Source organism: Artemia franciscana, chromosome 18 (genome assembly GCF_032884065.1).
Source record: "Artemia franciscana chromosome 18, ASM3288406v1, whole genome shotgun sequence".
Taxonomy (NCBI): Eukaryota; Metazoa; Arthropoda; class Branchiopoda; order Anostraca; family Artemiidae; genus Artemia; species Artemia franciscana.
The window spans coordinates 8,709,501-8,731,852 of NC_088880.1; the positions used below are offsets into that span (position 1 = coordinate 8,709,501).

General features: G+C 35.0%; 1 protein-coding gene across 1 annotated transcript in view; it reads right to left on the reverse strand.

Moving 5' to 3' along the window:
• Positions 1–22,352, reverse strand: part of LOC136038570 (cadherin-23-like) — a 155,744-nt gene that overhangs the window by 40,128 nt on the left and 93,264 nt on the right. Inside the window, exons 4-5 of the mRNA XM_065721748.1 lie at positions 6,442–6,825; positions 2,808–3,110 (exon numbers count right to left, since the gene is read on the reverse strand). Of these exons, the coding sequence (XP_065577820.1) occupies positions 2,808–3,110; positions 6,442–6,825 (687 nt within the window). The remainder of the gene's footprint in view (positions 1–2,807; positions 3,111–6,441; positions 6,826–22,352) is intronic.

Below are 22,352 nucleotides of genomic sequence, written 5' to 3' on the forward strand. Positions count from 1 at the left end.
AGGGGACTAGAGAATACCCTTGCCTCTCAGTCCTTCATTTTTTAGGCTTCGGCAAAACGCAAAAAAAATTACTTCCTGTTACATAATACGGGGCAAAAATTATTTATCAAGAAATATTTAACTAAAAAAAAGGAAATACTAAAGTATCAGCATGAGACGAGATAAACCAGGTGTAATCCAGCCTTAGATTACCCGTGTGCTGCTATCTGTAGCTGTAGAATGCCAATGAGAATTTAGCAAGGAACATTCACATATGAGAACTTTAGGGGGAATTTGACATTTTCATGGGGGAGGGGGACTGTTAGTTGAAAACATAAAAAGTCATTTTTGGCCGAAAAAATGATTTCTGCAAGAAATATTTATTTATTAGACAAGAAAAATCTTATTATGGGGAAAAGCTCTCTAAAAGTACTGTAGAAAAAAGCTAAAAACTTAACTGAAAATGCTTAAAAAATGGTGCCGTATTGCCGTGCAGGATTATTTTTCATACTCTAGACGTGGAAGATTGGGATTGAACAGCTGGGATTGGTAGTTACGTGATTTTTAAATTTCTTAATAAATGAAATTGCTCTTACATGTTCTGAAGCAGCATGAAGTAATTCTCGAAGCTAAAAACAAGATTCCTTACAAAATACATCTCTTTGTAAGTGATTGCACAATATCATTTTTACATATATACCTAAAACTACTTTACTGATATGAATGGCTCCCGGTTCAAATCTTTTAACTTTATTTCCATTGTTTTATGCAACAAAAGATTTTTTTTCATATTAAATATCAATGCAAGGGAAATGCAACTTGCTTCATAGTACCATGGACATCAAAATCTAAATTTTTTTGTCGCTGGACCTATATTATGTCTATTCATACCGTACTTAGGTCCACTCTTCTTTCGGGTTTCTTTGAAGCTATGAAATTATAAGGGTAGTACCATATTTTCGTCAGCGTTGCCATGTTGAATTGTTAGAATAAATGAGCAATACTGAAAAATTCAATTTGACAACGCTATTCGTCCGTAAAAACTCAAAAATAAACACCAGTTGGTTTTCAAAGACAACTAAACCCTAAACAAAACTACTAATTTTTTATCCCCGTTTTGTTTTGTTCTTTTTTTTCGAGCCTAGTGCTACTAGGCTCGGTCTTTATGGTCCTTTATGGTCCAGCCACTTTAAAAACAGAAGAAGAATAGCCTCTAAAGATATTACAACAGCGCAATTCCTCAACATGACACTTTCCCTGTCCAAATTGGTCACTGGACTTCCATCATCATTATTACTATTGGTACTTATGTATTATTCAGAACACATTCAATAAGTGAAGTTAGGTTCTTTCGTGAAACAAACCACGATGCGGGTACATTTTAATTAAATATTTTAGATATAGAAGTATTTATTTACACACAAATTTAAACACAAATTGACTTTTTTCAAACATGGCCTACTGTTACACTTCCGAAAATATTCCTTCTCGTAAGAGTATGGTCAGGTTGTGTCCATTGACGCACTGTTTTGTTGTGGGCAACAACCTCTTATCCTGTAAAAACATAATTACCTCTTTTTCAGTCTTTGGCAAATCCCAAATCTTCATTTCAAAATCCATGTTCAGACACTCTCTTCTATCACTATGCGTAGCAAACTAAATTGAATTTTGTCTTTGTGGCCATGAAACCAGATTTTCTCAGCAAAATTCTTGAGTGTTTTCTGAATTGAATTGAATCAATTAAATAATGAACAAGAACCAAATATTTCATTAAAATGTATCTGGATCGTAGTTTCTTTCACGAAAGAACCTAACTTCACTTATTGAGTGTGTTCTGAATAAATCACTTATCAATCAATCTATTAGAAAAGATTAATCAATCTATTATTAATCAATCAATCTTATTAGAAACTAGCTGTTGGTGGGGGCGCTTCGCGCCCCCCCAAGCCCCCCCGCGCGCGTGAGTCGTTACGCGCCATATTGGTTACGCGCCATTGTAGTTGTGTCCCTGTGTCCCACCTGTGAATATAGATAGATATAAATATATTTTTAACTACGTAAAACTTGCGAATATACAACATTCTTGGCTGTCCCATTGTCTGTGCATATAAATAGATTGTCAGGTTTACCGACTCTTGAACATGCAACATATAATTTTCCATGGGTAAAACAATCTGTATTCAGATCTATACCTCATTATTCTAATGATTGCCCTTGAGCTTTGTTGATGGTGATTGCTAATCGAACATTCCCTGTGTCCCCGTCGTCATTTATATATCCCCCTGTGTCCCCGTTGTTGTTGTTTCCCTGTGTCCCGGTCGTCATTTGTGTCCCGGTGTCCCAGTCTGTAATTTCTCTTTGAGTGTCGCGGTCGTCATTTATATTCCCTGTGTCCCGGTGTCCCGGTCGTCATTTTTGTCCCGGTCGTCATTTGTGTTCCGGTATCCCGGTCTGTAATTTCTCTTTGAGTGTCCTGGTCGTCATTTGTGTCCCGGTGCTTTGTTGATGGTGATTGCTAATCGAACATTCCTTGTGTCCCGGTCGCTTTCTCTTTGAGTGTCCCGGTCGTCATTTATATTCCCTATGTCCCGGTGTCCCGGTCGTCATTTGTATCCCGATGTCCCGGTCTTTAATTTCGTCAGTCGACAAACATGACGTCAGTCGACACACAAACATGACGTCACTCGACACACACACACACACAGACAACTTATTTTTATATATATATAGATCATTATTTTTAAATACAAAACGACTGTTTTATTTCCCTTTTACACCTTTAAAATCCTTTTAAGAGCCAGTCGCAAAAAAAGAAAAACACAACAAACCTCTATAGTTATCATAACAGCGCCATTCCTCAAAGCAGCACTTTCCCTATCCAAATTTGTCATTGTGCTGACAACACCAGTGCTGCTGTCTATTCTAAAAAGGTTACTAGTGTCTCCAAGAATTCTATATTGAATCGGATTGTCAACCCCTCGATCACCATCAATAGCTTTAGCTGTTAATACAGGTGTATTTATTGGGATATTCTCAGTGATGCGTGTTACAGCTGGTACACCAATAAAAACAGGGCTTTTATCTTCTTCATCAATAACACGAACGAAAATCGTTACTGTGGAATTATTGATCTAGAATAAAGTGAGTAAGTAAGTAATTTACTGATGCCCACTCATACAACATGAAAAAGTGGAGTAAAATAAAGAAATAGATAATAATATAACTTCTAATACAACTCAACTTCAAAAATCACAATCATACAAAATATGTACGGTAAGAAACTTGCCAGTTTACGAAGGGACTTAGACCTTACAGACTCTTCCACCTCAGGTATTATATCAGCTATGCACGAGGATCTTGCATATTATAACGGTTTAGCAGTGAGGAATCTCTTTTGTGGAGCGACATACACAGTAAAAATTTTTAGGTACTTGCAATAAGCTAAACGAAGCTTCAGTTTTTCTGTCGCTGTAAGCCACTCCCATAGAATTAAAAAAAAAAGAATATAAAGTACTGAAGAAAAAAGACTTGAAAAATATAAATTGAAAGATTATTTTGGCAGCACTAATTCAAAGTGGTTCACGAATTATACATTTTTTCAAGAGAGCAAAAAAACGGAATAAGTTTTGAATTTTCGAGCAGTTGTTTTCACAAGGAAGACTTATATACAACCTTCTTGACAAGACAAACAGTTTGATTTCAAACCCCAAAATTTCAGCTTTTTCTGCCACTTAAAAAAGAATACACTAAATCTTGGTAAACAAGAAACTCATAGAAATTTGTCATTCAGAGTATTCCACTTGGAAGGGGAAGTTATTAATACCCCGTTGACAAAAAGTGTCAAATAATTACGTTTGAATTACAACATCAAAAATACTCAAAATAGATACAACTTTAGCACCTTTAATTATCACAATTTTAGGATTTAAATTTTGCAGTCTAGCATAAAAGTTGAGAGATGTGCTTTGAGTTTTTCAACTGTTATTGAAAAGATTCAAGATTCATTTAATAAACACAGCTTTCATAATTTCGTTCTAAGCCGCAAGTAAATTACGCTATTTTTTACAACATCAAGTCAACAAATTACGAAGGAACAAAAAGGGGACAGAAAAACAATAGGTGCCACATCTCAACAGTTCGATTTTATTCTTCATTCGGGTAGGCAGAAGTTGTTTTTTTTTGTTTTTTTACTTAGAGATGACAGCAAAGAACGATGCTTCTGACTCGCAAGAAGTGAGTTTCCGAACTTGAGGATAAGTTCGTATGCTAACGCGAGTAGTGAGTTTCTGAACTTGAGGATAAGTTCGTATGCTAACAGAGGTGCTAACAGAGAGGGCATTTTAAGCGACTGAGATCGGACTCATAAAACCCATAATCTGCATCTACCACTCAGTAGTATTTTTACAGCACGTTTCTGCACAGTTTCATTGTCATTACTGAGATGTTCTGTATTGTGCACTCGAGAGCCCCAGACCGGACATACGTACTCGAGTAATGGCCGCACATAACCACGGATATGCCAGTCTGAGCTGCATTGTAGAAAAACCCACGTACCACTGAGTAACCAACGACATTAAGATGCCCTTACTAGGCTTGTAACAAGTGAAAAATGACACTGAGTATAAATGCGGTTGGGATAACTGGGTACCACGGTCCAGGAAAGGTTATTCCATTGACGTCAGGTTATACCATGACGTCAGCTTATGCCATGACGAACATTTATTTCTGTATGGACGGTATTTATCCAGCCTATTTTGATTTCAAATGATTCAGATTCCTATTATTTCTGCTATTTAGAAAGAGTGTAACATCCCTTGAAAAAGAGCGATCTAAATCAGATATAGGAAAGTGGATTGGAATAGTCGAAAGATATCATTTTATCTAATAAAGTCCTTGGTTGATAAAAGTACTTGGTCCTACATTAGGGTCCTTCATAATGTCCCATTGAGAAAAAGTGTCACACAACTTCTTTTGAACTACAATATCCCAACACCGATAATACATACAGTTTTAGCATTTAAATTTACAAAAACGCAAAAAAAATTGAGTTTTTCGACCATTTTTGAGGGTTTTTGAGGAACAGTTATTCGGACAAGGAAGCTTTTATCCAGCCTTCGAAATAAGACAACAATTTCAAAACTCAGAATTTTCATAATTTCTGCCTCCTAGAAAAAAACATTATGTATTTTGGAAGAAAAACTCCTAATTATTTTGAGATCCAATATACAACAGAAAAACCAATCTGATGAGTCGATCGAACATTTTTCACAGACTATTCACAGATATCACAGAAATCCCATGAAAAAAAGGGCCACGTGGCACCCTCTGAATTGCACTATCCCAAATAGCGGCCATGAATACAATTTTTCGGCCCGTTGGCACCTTGTTATTAAATAAACTATGGGTATATATGGCTGTATCTATTAAATACGGTCGTATTTTTCAACAGCTTTCGAAATTGAACTTCTTTCTTTTACTTGTTCATTTTGAAAGTTTTTAAGGATGCATTCTAAGTTTTTGAGGTTTTTATTTGTTTGTTTTTTTTTAGTTTTGACTTTTGAAATTTGTTCAGTATGTCCAAATGTCCTCAACATAAGATTTTTTAGTGAATTACTTGCTCACTTAATATGCTAACTGCTGGCTTGGCCAGCACATAGTCTTTGCTGAGTGTCAGCGTTTTGGAAATTTACAATAATTTGCAAAAATACTCTACTTTTTCCGTGAGAAAGCCAGCAAATCGTTCACATATGTACGTTCTCATAACGCTGGAAGAAAACACTTTTTTCTGTCCAACCTTTCGGAAATGAGGCTATAAAGAAGCAAAATGGTATACTTTGTCACGACAGTGAACAGCAAATACGAAACGGAAAAGAAATTTAGGAATAGAAAAATAAAAGAAATGAAAACGAGGTGCACAAAATGGAAAGGGCTTTACATAGCTTAGGTATATAATTGATCTAAATCATAAACGCATAGATAAAAAAATTTCTGTGACTGGAATAAAACAGGTTAAAGAGATCAAAAAGCTAAAACGGGTTAAAAAATTACGTAAATACCAATCAGTTTTGCACATTTCGTTTAAATTACAAAACATAGATTCTCGAAAAAAAACATTTTCTACTTTTTAGTCCCTTTTGAAAACGAGCTTAATTTTCTTTTATATAAAAATTACTCATGACATTTTAGTCTTCCGATTTTGTTATAATCCGACAATATTTATCCTTGTGCAAACATTTATATACTTCACAGTTCTAATACTATGCCACTCTTTGTTTCCAATTGGAACCAGTTTGATTTAGAATTCCATTTGGAGCTCCTAAAAAAATTTTGTCTTATCTAGGATTCAAACCTAAGTTACTACGGCCACAGGCAAGTATTCTAACCACTTCACTATTAAGTTTTGTAGCTGTGACAAAGGAACAAAAAGTCAGTGAGATGGGGAAGAGGAGTTAAAATGCATACCGGTCCACTAATTGCTCTGTCTGAAGCGGTAACAACTATTTGATGCAACGTCTTCACTTCATAATCAAGCGACCTTAAAACTCGGATGACACCTTTTCCATCCTCGTTTTTTATATCAAACGTATTCTTATCGCCATCTATCTCTTCAAGAGAGTACACAACTTGACCATATGCACCATCATCTCGATCAATTGCTTCGACTGTGACTATAATTTTTGGGAAATCGCCATTTTCAGGAATTTCCACTGATGTAGGAAAGGGCTTAAAAATTGGCGCATTGTCGTTGATGTCTTCAACGAGAAGAAGGAGACTTTGAGTAATGTGAGAGCTTTCGCCAGATTTTCCATCAGTTAACGTCAATAGTATATTGTATTCAGATTCGATCTGAAATAGAATAGGAAAGTTAATATATGCTTGAGAATACCCTCTCTTTGACTATACATAATATTTTGCACTAATTGCATAGTAACCGAATTCGACACTTCAGCATCTACACACTGCCACAACAGTACATATCGGAAATTCAGTATAGTAAAGACCTACCCTGTAGAAACAGACAAATGAAAATATGCAAGGTTTGGATAGTTGGGACTAAAAATTCCCCCTTTCCAAGAACAAGATGCCTAAGGAACCGTCTTCAAACCCCTACTCAACACTGTCGAAAACATTGAGCCTAAAAATACCCCCTTCCAAAGAACCATATGCCTAAGGAACCGTTTTTGGATCCCCTTCCCAACACTGTCGAAAATATTTAGTATAAAAATACCCCCTTCCAAAGAACCAGATACATACAGAACCGTCTTCAAATCCTTATCCCCAATACTGTTGAACATGGTGAGCCTAAAAATACCCCCTTTCCAAGAACCAGATGCCTAAGGACCCGTTTTCAGATCCCCTTCCCAATACTGTCGAAAATATTTAGTATAAAAATGCCCCCTTCCCAAGAACCAGATACCTACGGAACCGTCTTCAAATCCTTTTCCCCAACACTGTCGAAAATAGTCAGCCTAAAAATACCCCCTCCCCAAGAACCAGATGCCAACGGAACCGTCTTCAAATCCTTTTCCCCAAGACTGTATCCCCTTCCCAAGAGCCAGATGCCTAAGGACCCGTTTTCAGATCCCCTTCCCAACACTGTCGAAAATATTAAGTATAAAAATACCCCCTTCCCAAGAACCAGATGCCTACGGAACCGTCTTAAAATCCTTTTCCCCAACACTGTCGAAAATAGTGAGCCTAAAAATACCCCCTTCCCAAGACCAAGATGCCTACGGAACCGTCTTCAAATCCTTTTCCCCAACACTGTACCCCCTTCCCAAGAGCCAGATGCCTAAGGACCCGTTTTCAGACCCCCTTCCCAACACTGTCGGACGCCTACGGCACCGTCTTCAAATCCTTTTCCCCAACAGTATTAAAATAGTGAGCCTAAAAATACACCCTTCCCAAGAGCCAGATACCTAAGGAATCGTCTTCAAATCCCCTTACCAACACTGTCGAAAACATTGAGCCTAAAAATACCCCCTTCCCAAGATCCATATGCCTAAGGACCCGTTTAAAGAAAATAATAATTAAAGAAATACAAAATGATTCATAATAAAATATAAATAAAAGATATCATACATAATATTTATTTAGATCAATTAGAAGGATGGATTGCTTCTGCTGAGATCACTGATCATCATAATTTGTTCCTCATGTTGTTAATTTTTAACTTGGATGCACTTCCACGTCCAATAGCCCGCTCCTTGGACGGCACAAGGGTATAAAGCAACTGAACTTTGGTGCAGCAGCGCATCCCCATTAAACTCATCTCGCGTCCAGGGGGTATACCGAATTTTTGGAGACACTGATCGAGATGAATCAAACTTTCTGTATTTCTCTGAAATCGATACTTGAGCCTATTCCTTAGAATTTCGTTCGCCTGGCTCTATTCCTTTCTTGAAATTTTCAAAGAAAGTTTTAAGAAACGCGAATGTTTAGCCTGTGCCTCACGAGCAGAGTTGCCATTCGGCGAGGAAAAAAACACTGGACTTTGGTGATTTTCTGGTTGATTTAATGCTTTTTTTATTTAGGCAATATAAAAAATCACTAGAAATAGTGATAAATCACAAGGGATGGCAACCCTGCTCACAAAGGTTGCACTACAGGTTACTAATTAGGTGGCTACTTTTAAAATGAGCTACTTATTTTTGCTGTATACTAAGTAATGTTTCTCAAGACTTTTTTTCTATAAGAAACAGGTAATAATATGACAGGGTTGATATACATATAGGGTATGATAGGGTTGATAGACAGACAACCCTATGATATATAGATTACTGTCTGCAAGTGCACACTAAACAATTTTGACAAATGAGGAATTTTTCAAGACAGTGACAAGTGCCTCAATATAGACAAATATTTCAGAAATAGGCCATCCTCAGCGAAATAAAGTAATATATGAACAAAATTTAAAAAAAAAAAAAAAACACAAAACTTATTAATAAAAATCATAATAAAATTTAGAACAATGTCATAAGAGCTGAAATCAAAGGTAATGCTGAATGCTGAAACCAAAGGTAAATTAATCCTAGCTTGTCCTTGTTGCTCTCACGCTGGTTCACATGTTGCTATCTGGAAAAATTCCTCATTTATCGGAATCGTTTCTTACATGATAAAAAGGCCGAGAATTTAACATTATTCAAATATTCACTTGCGAAAAATACCAAGATATTAACTAAATATAAGCTTAATATGACGAATGCTTTGACAATGATAGGCTGGGTATAAAAGGTCGGAGCTGTTCCGGTGCTGTGAGGTAGTTTGGAGTCTTTGCTCCAACTTAAGTTCCTTTCCCACTCCCTATCTTCAATAGGGAAATCCTACTTCCGTGGTCTCCTAGTGGTATTAAAGTGGACATTTCGCGAGTTTTCCTAACCAAAACCGTGACTGCTAACAATGCTAAGGGGTGACCTTGAGAAGTGGAGACCACTCGAGGAAATTATAGCATAGTAAACGGCAAAGCATTTGCACTGGATTCTGATTAATGGATATTTTCCTCGGTTTGGTCTGTTTTTTTGTGGGCCTTTTGGGCAGGTGAACCTATTTCTGGCTAAGTTATATTTTATGGATTGCTTCCCTAGTAGCAGCATAATATTTGTAGGCATGAATATATACTGCGTTAAAAATAATAGGCTTGAGATTGTCTCTGCAGCATATAAATTCTTGGTGATAGAAGAGCATGGCCAAGAGGGCTAAACCATGTTGGGACCAGTATGGGCCTAGAATTGCACAAAGTCCCCATCAACTAGAGGTCCCTGGAACTTCTAGCGGTTCTGTTCTAAGCTTGCTTAAGCATTTCTTGCAGACTTGACAAGATGTGTTAGTCCCAATCCTGCACTGGTTCTCGACAATTGTTTTTCCCGAGGCCATAACAGTTTCGTTGATTCTAAAAACATGAAAATTGCAACTTAGAATGTTAGAACGTTGAAAAACAACTGTCGTATCGACATTTTGATTTGTCCTAAGGAGCACAGCAAAGGCAATGGGAGAACACGGAATCAACTGGGGAAGTAAAACTCTTCAAGACTTAGATTATGCTGATGATTTAAGCATCCTAGATGAGAATGTTAACAAAATAAATTAATTTCTAGAGATTTTGTGAGTCCAAGGTGTAAGAATGAGCTTGAAAATTTATGTTAAGAAGAATAAGTCGCTAAGACTAGGATAAGTAAAGGTGAAGAGGTGATGTTGAAAATGAGAAGATTGATCAAGGGGACAACTTCACCTACCTAGGTAGTATTATTAGTAAAAACAGCGGGTGCAGTAAAGATGCTAAAAGTAGAATAGCCAAGACCTGGGGTATTTTCCAACAGTTGAGAAAAGTTTGGAAGAATAGGAAGATAAGTCTATGAACCAAGATTAGATAATACAAGCTACAGCAATGACAGGGGTCAAGCTTGGTTCTGAATCGTGGGCGCTCCAAAAAAATGGGGAGGATTTGCTAGATGTTTTCCGGAAAAATCACCAAAGGATTGTTTTGGGCACTTGACTAACTGATCGTATCTCTATTGTACAAAAAAATACTGATCAGTCCCACTTTTCAGGGCTATAATGAGAGAAAGTTGATATGGCTAGGACACGTTCTGCGGATGAAGGATGACAAATTTCCAAAGATCGTCCTCGTCAGCCAACCGTCTAGGGTCAAACAAAAACAGATTGTCTCTGAATGGGGTGGGAAAGTGTCGTAAGAAAAGATTTAGTGGAAATGGGGACTTCTTCGGAGGGCATAAAGAGGGAGACTTTGAATAGATTAGGATGAAGGAGGAGAGTGCTTAGCTGTGTTGGCCTCAAGGGGCTTGCTGCTGCAGTGATTTGATAGTAGTTTTAGCAGTAGTAGTTAATACGTAAATTGAGGATAATTTTTAAGGTACATACTTTTCCCAAGGTCCCACGGTCAAGACTGAAATCCCAAAAGTGTGGGATATAAGGGCAACAATTAGGAGGGGGCAGGACAGGGAGAGTAATTCCCTCCTATTTTCTAAAATAATAATTTCTTGGTATATACATCAAAAAATACCCCTCCCAAGGTTTTGAAAATATCCTTTTCTGTTTCTTCATTTTTAATGATAAAATCCTTGCCCCCTTCATTAAATTTTTGGTACTTGTTTTATAGAACCCCTACCTAATATTCTTCTAATATGTTTCTCTGACACTCAATCCTAATGAAACATCCAAAGTAAGATAAAAACAAAATACCGTAGAAACATATTTGGGCTAAATATTTGCACATTAGGGGGGAGGGGGCAAAGTGTAGAAGTTCTGCATGCCTTATGTGTTAGGTACAATTATTCTGCACATTATGTAGTAAGAATTATTTTCCAACGTCACACTGTCCAAATACTTTACCCCAACCCCACCTCCCATTAATGTGTAAATACATACCCCAAATTATATATTTTCCATCTATTCTGTCGCTTCTCTAGGTCTTGTCTCACGCTAAGCTGAAAGAAACTAACGAAAAAACAACCGGTTCTATAATGCGTCAATGAATGGACAACTTGAGCGGTAGGGGACTTATCATACAAGTACCCATTTTCGTTAATTGGCTGCTGGGAGAAATTTCATGGCGTGGCAGCCACGGTGCAATGATATGAGTGGTCTAGCCCTCGTTGCCCCATTATTGAGAGTAAACCTTATTTAATGCACCAATTACATCCAATCTTATTTTAAAAGTAGACAATACATGAAAAAACACCTGGCAAACAGACGATAGAATAAAAAAAAAAAACTGGCCTATATGACCGATGAGGTTACAAATGACTAATTTTCAAATAAAACTAGAGGAAGTTTGATATTATCAGTCTTAAAAGGGTAATGCCCTATACGATGCGGAGGGCTTTCAATAAATTGAACAAAGCACATCTATTTAATGACACATCCTTTTTTCATATAATAGTCTTCCTACTATTTATGGTTAAGCACCTGAGAAAGAAACGAAACTTAAATTATAAATCTTCAATGGCGTGACAAATTCTTTGTATTCAATTTTGTATCCTGCAGCGACCCCTTAAAATCAGATATGATATAAAGTATAGATGAATCCAGTTAAATGAACAATTGACTTAAACTTGATTCTGAGCTAATATTCTATGGTACCGGACCGCAATGGCAACCACAATTTGACGAAAAGGCAAGCCCACCCCCCCACCCCCTCTCTAGAAGAGCACCCAATACTTAATGTTCGCTCGAATTACGTCAAGCGAATTGAATATACCATCAGCAATTAAACGAAAACAACTTTAAAAGACTAATTGAATTGATCAAGGTCTAATCTAGAAGCTTTTCAAATCTACCCCCCTCCCACCTTCCCAGCAGCCCTCTGAGATTCTCAGCTCCAAAGTTCAGGATAAAGCGCAAGTGATTGATGATATGCATAATGACAATAGTTGTACAAGATGTTACCTCACATAACCTAATGAATTCTCCGGAGAATACCGCCAAGGCAAAAATTGGTTAGCGCGATCGCCCTAACCGAGGGTTAAAGCAACCTTCATGACAGGGCTGATAGGTTGAATTATTTTGCACTAATTAGGATAGCAAACTGAATGAATAGAACATCTGAAGGCAAACCGATAAACCATGGCAAAAAAAATATAGTAAAGACGTGGGCCTGAGATTTAAGCCTGTAGAAAAAAGACGGGTACTTATCGGTTATATAATAGACACTATAAAATTTCGACACACGAAATTGGTCAAGTAACTTCTTTATACTGTCGATTATTTGGACGATGGGATAATAACTGGTTAGTTTGCTTTGACTAGTGATAGAAAATAGTTTCTTACCATGGATGTTCAAGTTAATAGTTTACGCATTAAATATATGCTATGCTTTACCCCCTCCCCCTAATGTGCAAACTTATAGCCCAAATTTGTTTTTAAACTATTATATATTAATCATATTTTGTTTCATTTCATTAGCATTAATCGAACTTCACTTTCTGAGTGTCTATTATATAACCGATAAGTACCAAAAGACGTTTCCCGCAGAGCAGAGAACCAAAAAGAAATCAAACTTTTGATCTGCTTCAACATCCCCTTTAATGGTATCTGTAAGTTCCAACTTACCACCCTCAGCTGTCCCTGAGATATAGCAGATGAACCCTTTTAAGGACGTGGTTCCACGTGGTGTCCTTTGATTAATTTTAGCATCCCACTCACCATTCCGTGAAAGTTACAATCGATTGCATTTAGCAGTTCCTGAGGTTTAGCTAATATCCCTTTCGGCAATCTGGATGTAAATGGTGTTTTGATTTAGTTCGACGTCCACCCCAGCCTTCCCTGAAAGTTTCTAAAGTTTCAACTTTATACCCTTAGGTCTTCCTAAGATATATCTGATATACCTTTTTGGCAATCTGGATGTACACGGCGTCTTTTGATTTGTTTGAAAATTCCCCACAGCATTCCCTGAAAGATTCAAGTTAATAACAATAGACATTCCTTAGATATTGCAGATATGCCATTTTGACAACATAGGTCCACATCGTGTTTTGAAACAGTTCAACATTCCCTTTCACATCCCTCAAAATTTCGACTTAGCCGTTACTGGGCTGTTGCAGAACCCTTCTTTTTATAACCAGGATACACATAGTGCTATTAGAATTGGGTCAACATCATTCTCAGGATTCCGCCTTTGCCTTTTCTGAGGTTTTGCAGATACGCCCTTTCAACAACCTTGATGCACATAGTGCCTTTTTATTCAGTTAAACAACCCTCTCAACATTCAATTTTCAACTTAATATCATTAACCATTCGTGAAGTATCGCACTAGGCTTGTGTTTTCATTATAGACACGTTAAAACAATTGTCAATTGACATTATCTAAGACCCTTGCCTTAAAATCTCTGGGAGTCAAGTCATTCTAGGAAGCATTTATATTGGTCCTTTCTTCTATGTTTAACAAAATGGCTATCTCTAAATTTTGATCACATGTCTATGGAGGTGAAAAACTTTATATTTCCAATCAGATTAGCCCCCTCCAAGTTCCTATGACTAAATCCCCCCTCAATGAGAAGTGGCTCTTAAAATGAGAAAAAAATAATACATTAAAAGATTAAAAGAAGTCTGAGCGTTGCCTCTGATTGGTTTTTTTTCCAACTGATTTTTGGAAAAAATCCAAAAAATGCCCTCAAATGAAAATAAACAGCTAAAACAGCTAAAATAAACATGCTAAAACCCAAAACGAGCAAAATTATAGCCATGTAACAGCCATGACCTTAAACAGGTAGAAATTACTATGAATAAATGAAGGGAACCTGAAACAAAATTAAATTTACATGAACAATCCCTTCAAACTTGAAAATAACAAATACTACTACACATATAGGGAAGTCCACAAGGAGGAGGGGTGCTCGGGCCACAGCCCCCTTGCTGCCAGTATCTTATTGACCACCTATTATTGAATTATAAAGTAAAACTTTTTTTATACTGGCCCTGAATTTTTTGGCCATTTATCGTTCAAATTATAAGTAAATTTGTTTTGTTCTGTTGGTCCCTCTCACTCCCCCCCCCTAAAAAAATACTTGAATACGTGCTTGAAAATTTGGAGCCTAAAATGAACGTAAATTAAAATGTCTAATAAATTTTAAACTTGAAACAAACCACGAACAAAATTGCGGTCAGACTTCGTCGTTAGCCCAGAGTCACGCTATATTTTAGAAGAAAATTTTGAGAATGAGGAACAGAATCAATAGCAAAAATCAGGGAACAGTCTGGTCTCTATTGTTTTTCCTACCACAATGAATTTGTGCAAATGATATTCCCTGTGAGGTAAAAGAATTGAAGAAAGCCTGACAAACGTCGCAAGGCCTGGTGTTGCTACATTACGGTATTTACTTCGCTTTAAGTCCGCAGGCAATGTCACCAACCCCACTGCACGAACTGACCACAATAGATTTCCTGCGCCTTAATGTACTGCGTGACAATACGACAAAACAGAGGAGAGAAAAAAAAAGAACAAAAGATCCCACGACATATGGCAACTCTGCTAATAGCTCGAAGGAACGGAAATAGTCGTTTCAAGTGCAACCAAACCACGCGCAATTACGCACTCATCGTAGGAACTTTTAATTCAAAAATGACACATTCTTACTCCTGGTTCTGCTCCAAAAGAGTCGCTCCAAGGAAGGAATTACAGACATGCCAATTAGGTTTAATTAGTTGACAAATTAGAGCCTGAAGTTTGGTTCGATGGGCAAAAACTTCGACTTCAGAATAGTGAAAGAAAAGTTTCCAAGAGAGAATAGTTTTATAGACCAAGGCTGTATCCGGAGCGTTAGGGGTTTTGACCCCCACCCCAAATGTTTGTCCGACTCGTACATTCGTAAAAAAAGGAACAGCAACATATTTTTGATGCGTTTTTTAATTTTTTTGTACCCCCCGAAAAAGTTATTTTATACCCCCCCCCTGAAAAATTCTGAATACGACCAAGATATAGACGATATGAAAACATAATCAAAAATAATATGCACTTCCGCCATGAATTGGTGATGAGGCAGCCTTTTAGTTTCAGTTGCTTTTTTAACACTGAATAAACAAAATAAACAAAAATAAACAAAAACAAATAACAAAAATAATTGAATAAACAAAATAATTTATAACGCGTGATTCTGGACGGCCAGGATATTCATATGGGTTTTAAGCCAGCCGGAAGACAGATTGCAAATGTAGCTTATTTGGAGATGCTGCGGTCAAAAATTGAAATATCATAGACGCCTCAAATTATATCTGCACTAGATAGAGCATGGCTACTAAATATATATATATATATATATATATATATATATATATATATATATATATATATATATATATATATATATATATATATATATATATATATATATATATATATATATATATATATATATATATATATATATATATATATATATATATATATACTAGCTGTTGGGGTGGCGCTTCGCGCCACCCCAACACCTAGTTGGTGGGGGCGCTTCGCGCCCCCCCCCAAGCCCCCCCGCGCGCGTAAGTCGTTACGCGCCATATTAGTTACGCGCCATTGTAGTTGTGTCCCTATGTCCCACCTGTGAATATATATATATATATATATATATATATATATATATATATATATATATATATATATATATATATATATATATGTTTTTAACTACGTAAAACTTGCGAATATACAACATTCTTTGCTGTCCCATTGTCTGTGCATATAAATAGATTGTCAGGTTTACCGACTCTTGAACATGCAACATATAATGGTCCATGGGAAAACAATCCGTATTCAGATCTATACCTCATGATTCTAATGATTGCCCTTGAGCTTTGTTGATGGTGATTGCTAATCGACCATTCCCTGAGTCGCCATCGTCATTTATATATCCCCCTGTGCACCCCGGCGTCCCCTTTGTAGTTATGTCCCTGTGTCCCGGTCGTCATTTATATTCCCTGTGTCCCGGTCGTCATTTGTGTCCCGGTGTTCCAGTCTGTGATTTCTCTTTGAGTGTCCCGGGCGTCATTTATATTCCTTGTGTCCCGGTGTCCCGGTCGTCATTTATATCCCCCTGTGCCCCCCGGCGTCCCCATTGTAGTTGTGTCCCTGTGTCCCGGTCGTCATTTATTATCCCTGTGTCCCGGTCGTCATTTGTATCCCGGTGTCCCGGTCTGTATATACATTCGTTTTTTAGTTTTGTTTTTCTCCTTTTTTTTTCCTTTTTTCTTTTTTTTCTTTTTTAGTTTATTTAGATTTTTAGATTTTTAGTTTTTTTATTAGTTTTTAGTTTTTTTGTAGTTTTTACCATTTTTTTAGTTTTTTTAGTTTTTTTTTTTTTTTACTTATGTCCTGGTCGTCATTTATACTCCCTGTGTCCCGGTCGTCATTTGTGTCTAGCTTTTTTAGTTTTTTTATTAGTTTTTAGTTTTTTTTTTAGTTTTTGCCTTTTTTTAGTTTTTTCAGTTTTTTTAGTTTTTAGCTTTTTACCTTTTTTTAGTTTTTTTTAGTTTTTTAGCTTTTTAAGTTTTTTTCTTTTTAGTTTTTTTTGTAGTTTTTACCTTTTTTAGTTTTTTTTTCTTCTTTTGTATTAGTGTGAAATAATTCAGACGTCATATGCGGACAAACACGACGTCACTCGACAGACAGACAGACAGACATAACCCACAAACAACTTATTTTTATATATATTTATTCATATTTTTTTAGTTTTCTTTTTCTCTTTTATTTTTCAGTTTTTTCCTTTTTTTTAGTTTTTTTTTTTTTAGTTTTTAGTTTTTTACCTTTTTTTAGTTTTTTTTTAGTTTTTTAGCTTTTTTAGTTTTTTTATTAGTTTTTATTTTTTTTGTAGTTTTTGCCTTTTTTTATTTTTTTCAGTTTTTTTTTTAGTTATTAGATTTTTACCTTTTTTTAGTTTTTTTTAGTTTTTTAGCTTTTTTAGTTTTTTTTCTTTTTAGTTTTTTTGTAGTTTTTACCTTTTTTAGTTTTTTTCTTCTTTTGTATTAGTGTGAAATAATTCAGACGTCATTTGCGGACAAACATGACGTCACCTGATCCACAGATCCACACACAGACAACTTATTTTTATATATATAGACTAGCTGTTAGGGTGGCGCTTCGCGCCACCCCAACACCTAGTTGGTGGGGGCGCTTCGCGCCCCCCCCCCAAGCCCCCCCGCGCGCGTAAGTCGTTACGCGCCATATTAGTTACGCGCCATTGTAGTTGTGTCCCTATGTCCCACCTGTGAATATATATATATATATATATATATGTTTTTAACTACGTAAAACTTGCGAATATACAACATTCTTTGCTGTCCCATTGTCTGTGCATATAAATAGATTGTCAGGTTTACCGACTCTTGAACATGCAACATATAATGGTCCATGGGAAAACAATCCGTATTCAGATCTATACCTCATGATTCTAATGATTGCCCTTGAGCTTTGTTGATGGTGATTGCTAATCAACCATTCCCTGAGTCGCCATCGTCATTTATATATCCCCCTGTGCACCCCGGCGTCCCCTTTGTAGTTATGTCCCTGTGTCCCGGTCGTCATTTATATTCCCTGTGTCCCGGTCGTCATTTGTGTCCCGGTGTTCCAGTCTGTGATTTCTCTTTGAGTGTCCCGGGCGTCATTTATATTCCTTGTGTCCCGGTGTCCCGGTCGTCATTTATATCCCCCTGTGCCCCCCGGCGTCCCCATTGTAGTTGTGTCCCTGTGTCTCGGTCGTCATTTATATTCCCTGTGTCCCGGTCGTCATTTGTATCCCGGTGTCCCGGTCTGTATATACATTCGTTTTTTAGTTTTGTTTTTCTCCTTTATTTTTTTCCTTTTTTCTTTTTTTTCTTTTTTAGTTTATTTAGATTTTTAGATTTTTTAGTTTTTTTATTAGTTTTTAGTTTTTTTGTAGTTTTTACCATTTTTTTAGTTTTTTTAGTTTTTTTTTTTTACTTATGTCCTGGTCGTCATTTATTCTCCCTGTGTCCCGGTCGTCATTTGTGTCTCGGTGCTTTGTTGATTGCTAATTTATATTATATTTATATTTATTAATATTTTTTTAGTTTTCTTTTTCTCTTATTTTTCAGTTTTTTCCTTTTTTTTAGTTTTTTCTTTTTTAGTTTTTAGTTTTTTTTTGTTTTTTACCTTTTTTTAGTTTTTTTAGTTTTTTTAGTTTTTTAGCTTTTTTAGTTTTTTTATTAGTTTTTAGTTTTTTTTTAGTTTTTGCCTTTTTTTTAGTTTTTTACCTTTTTTTAGTTTTTTTTAGTTTTTTAGCTTTTTTAGTTTTTTTTCTTTTTAGTTTTGTTTGTAGTTTTTACCTTTTTTAGTTTTTTTTCTTCTTTTGTATTAGTGTGAAATAATTCAGACGTCATATGCGGACAAACACGACGTCACTCGACAGACAGACAGACAGACATAACCCACAAACAACTTATTTTTATATATATTTATTCATATTTTTTTAGTTTTCTTTTTCTCTTTTATTTTTCAGTTTTCTCCTTTTTTTTAGTTTTTTTCTTTTTTAGTTTTTAGTTTTTTTTTAGTTTTTTACCTTTTTTTTAGTTTTTTTTAGTTTTAGTTTTTTAGCTTTTTTAGTTTTTTTATTAGTTTTTATTTTTTTTGTAGTTTTTGCCTTTTTTTATTTTTTTCAGTTTTTTTTTAGTTATTAGATTTTTACCTTTTTTTAGTTTTTTTATATATAAATAAGTTGTCTGTGTGTGTGTGTGTGTCTGTCGAGTGACGTTATGTTTGTGTGTCGAAATTACAGACCGGGACATCGGGACACAAATGACGACCGGGACACCGGCACATAGGGAATATAAATGACGACCGGGACACTCAAAGAGAAAGCGACCGGGACACAGGGAGTATAAATGACGACCAGGACATAAGTAAAAAAACTAAAAAAAAATAAAAAAAGGTAAAAACTATAAAAAACTAAAAAGAAAAAAAAACTAAAAACTAATAAAAAACTAAAAAAAGCTAAAAAACTAAAAAAGAAAAAAAAAAAAAAGAAAAAAGAAAAAAATGAAAAATTAAGGAGAAAAACAAAACTAAAAAAATAAAAATAAAAAAAACTAAAAAGAAAAAAAGGGGAAAAATAAAAAAATTTATTTCATCATATACCATTTCAAAAACGAATGTATATACAGACCGGGACACCGGGATACAAATGACGACCGGGACACAGGGAATATAAATGACGATGGAAAACAGGGACACAACTACAACGGGGACACCGGGGGGCATAGGGGGATACATAAATGACGACGGGGACACAGGGAATGTTCGATTAGCAATCACCATCAACAAAGCTCAAGGGCAATCATTAGAATCATGAGGTATAGATTCAGCATTTTTCTCACAGTTACTTCGTTATGCAAGGATTTGTAGTAATTATATTGATTTTAAAAATAGATGTAAATTCTTAAGCCAAAAATTGATATCAAGAGGTTTTTCTGCAAATAAATTAACTTGGCAATTTAAAACATTTAGTTTTCATTATAACGAACTTTTAAATAAATATTAAAAGAATTATCTAGAAATACTTAAAGAAATTTTTAACTAATTTCGGAGGTTCGAGAAATGTTGTCACAGCGCCATTTATTTTGAATTGTGTTTCTAATTGAGCAGATTTTCTAAAAAATTAGCCACATGGTAAAGATGAATTCTATAATTGTTTAGTTCATTCAGGTTTTTTGTAATGTGTTAATATTTGTGATTTGGTAAAATTTTTTTTTTTTTTTTTTTTTTTTTTTTTTTTTTTTTGTGTGTGTGTGCTGTAGCATTGGTGATTTCTCTTTTCATGATATTATTCCAGGTTGGATCCAGTGCTGGTGGAGAAATTTTTTTTTTTTTAGTTTTCTCCCCGACAGACCTTTACCCTGGTCCAGGTTTTTAACCTGATATTGTTAATTATTGGTGAGATGGCACTTATGCAAATTTCATGTTCTTTCATCTTTTTGTTTATGTATTTATTGACCTATTGACCTTGGCATGTTTTTTGGACTTTGATTGTTGGATTTTGATTTGGATGTTGGTTTGTTTTGGATTTATTTTCAATAACTTCTTATGCAACAAAACACAAATATTAGCCTCGGAACTCGGAACGATTTTTTGAAAGTTAGTAAGTGTAAAAGTCGTTGTTTTCTTTGCCAAGATCATTTTGTCCCACGGACTTCTGTTAAAAGTACATTGTATAATAAAAATTTGCATGCAAGTTACGTGGTAATGTTAATTGTAGAACAACCAATGTAATTTACCTATTAGAATGTAATAAATGCTGCCTACATAAGACAACAGTTAATAATGAAAAAACTAATAACTATCTAGTTCAACATTGTAATAATGGTAAATGTTCCATATCAGATATAACTGTCACAATTTTAGAAAATTTAGAATTAGAAAATTTAAATAAAGAAGAGAGGAATAATAGGCTACGTAAACAGGAGGATTTCTGGATCCATACTCTTGGTACAGCTTATCCTTTTGGGCTAAATGATCGTGTAGCAAAATATGGTGACATGTTTTATGTTGTTGTTAAATGTATTGATGGTTTTATGGACCATCCTTCTTTTACTTGTCCTAATAAACGTAGAAAACGATCGAGAGGACATAGGAAAAATAATAGAAAAAATGAATTAGATGTACATATGCTTTCTATAGATCTATGCCAGCTACTTGAATCTAGGGGTATGATTTCTGTAATAAAGTGTCTAAATAATTTATCCAAGAGGAATTTAATCAAACTTATCTGGATTGTTAAGAATAATACAGCTCTTGATTATAATTTTAAAGTAATATGTGATACAATTTGCATTCTAACTAAAACGAAATTTATTTCAAAAAAGAAAAAGTTCGATAAGATTAGTAATAAGGATAACAGATTATATTTACCTATTAATTTTACTTGTAAGCAGATTGAAGATATTAATTTACCAGAAATTTTAAATGAGCGGCATGTGAAACAGGCCCTTCCTAGTAATTTAAATTATAATGATAGTCCAGTTTTAACTTATAAGTTTTCAAAAACTATTGGGCAAATTATTTTTAATTATAATTTAATACTAAAAAAACTAGATAGTGATATAAATTGGAAACCGGTTTGTAATTGTAAGCAACTTGGCCCATTTGTAAATCCTACTTACAAACATATTATAACAGGGGACTTGTCAATAATAAAGCAAGATGGTCTTCAAATTATAATGAATAAAGGGGCTAATTTCCGTCTTTCTCATCATCTGAAACCATCGAGTGTTCTTGATGGCTTGGAAAATGATTTTGATTTATTTATTGATAAGTGGTGTAAGAAAGAGAATAAAAATAAAGAGAGTTTTCAAAGTTAGAAGAATTTAATTATTAGTAGAGTAAGAAATAAAATATATTCTAACTTAAAAAATAGTAACACTAAATCATTATTTTATAATGCGAAGATTAAACAAGCAATTGCTAATCTAAAGAATGAATTTGTAATTGTGCCAGTGGATAAAGCTAATAATAATTTTGCCATTATTTGTCAGAAGCTGTATTGTGATATCTTAAAAAGGGAGTTATGCACAACTAATGTTTACGAAAAGGTAAATATAGAGGATGAGAATTTAATTGAAAAGACTGAAGAAATACTTTTTAAAAATTTTAATATTAAAATAAATGACAATGATAAAAAGTTCCCTTTCCTATATTGGACTGTAAAATTTCATAAGAATCCCCCTAAACCACGGTTTATTGCTGGAGCAGCTAAATGTCCAACCCGCATTGCTGCTACTGACCTCTCTTTAATTTTAAAGGAAATTGTAAATAAACTTAAAACCTATTGTTCTGGTATTAAAAAATCTTCGAATTTTAATCCATATTGGAGTGTTAATAATTCACTGCAGGTGATAGATTCTTTAACAATGGTTTCAGC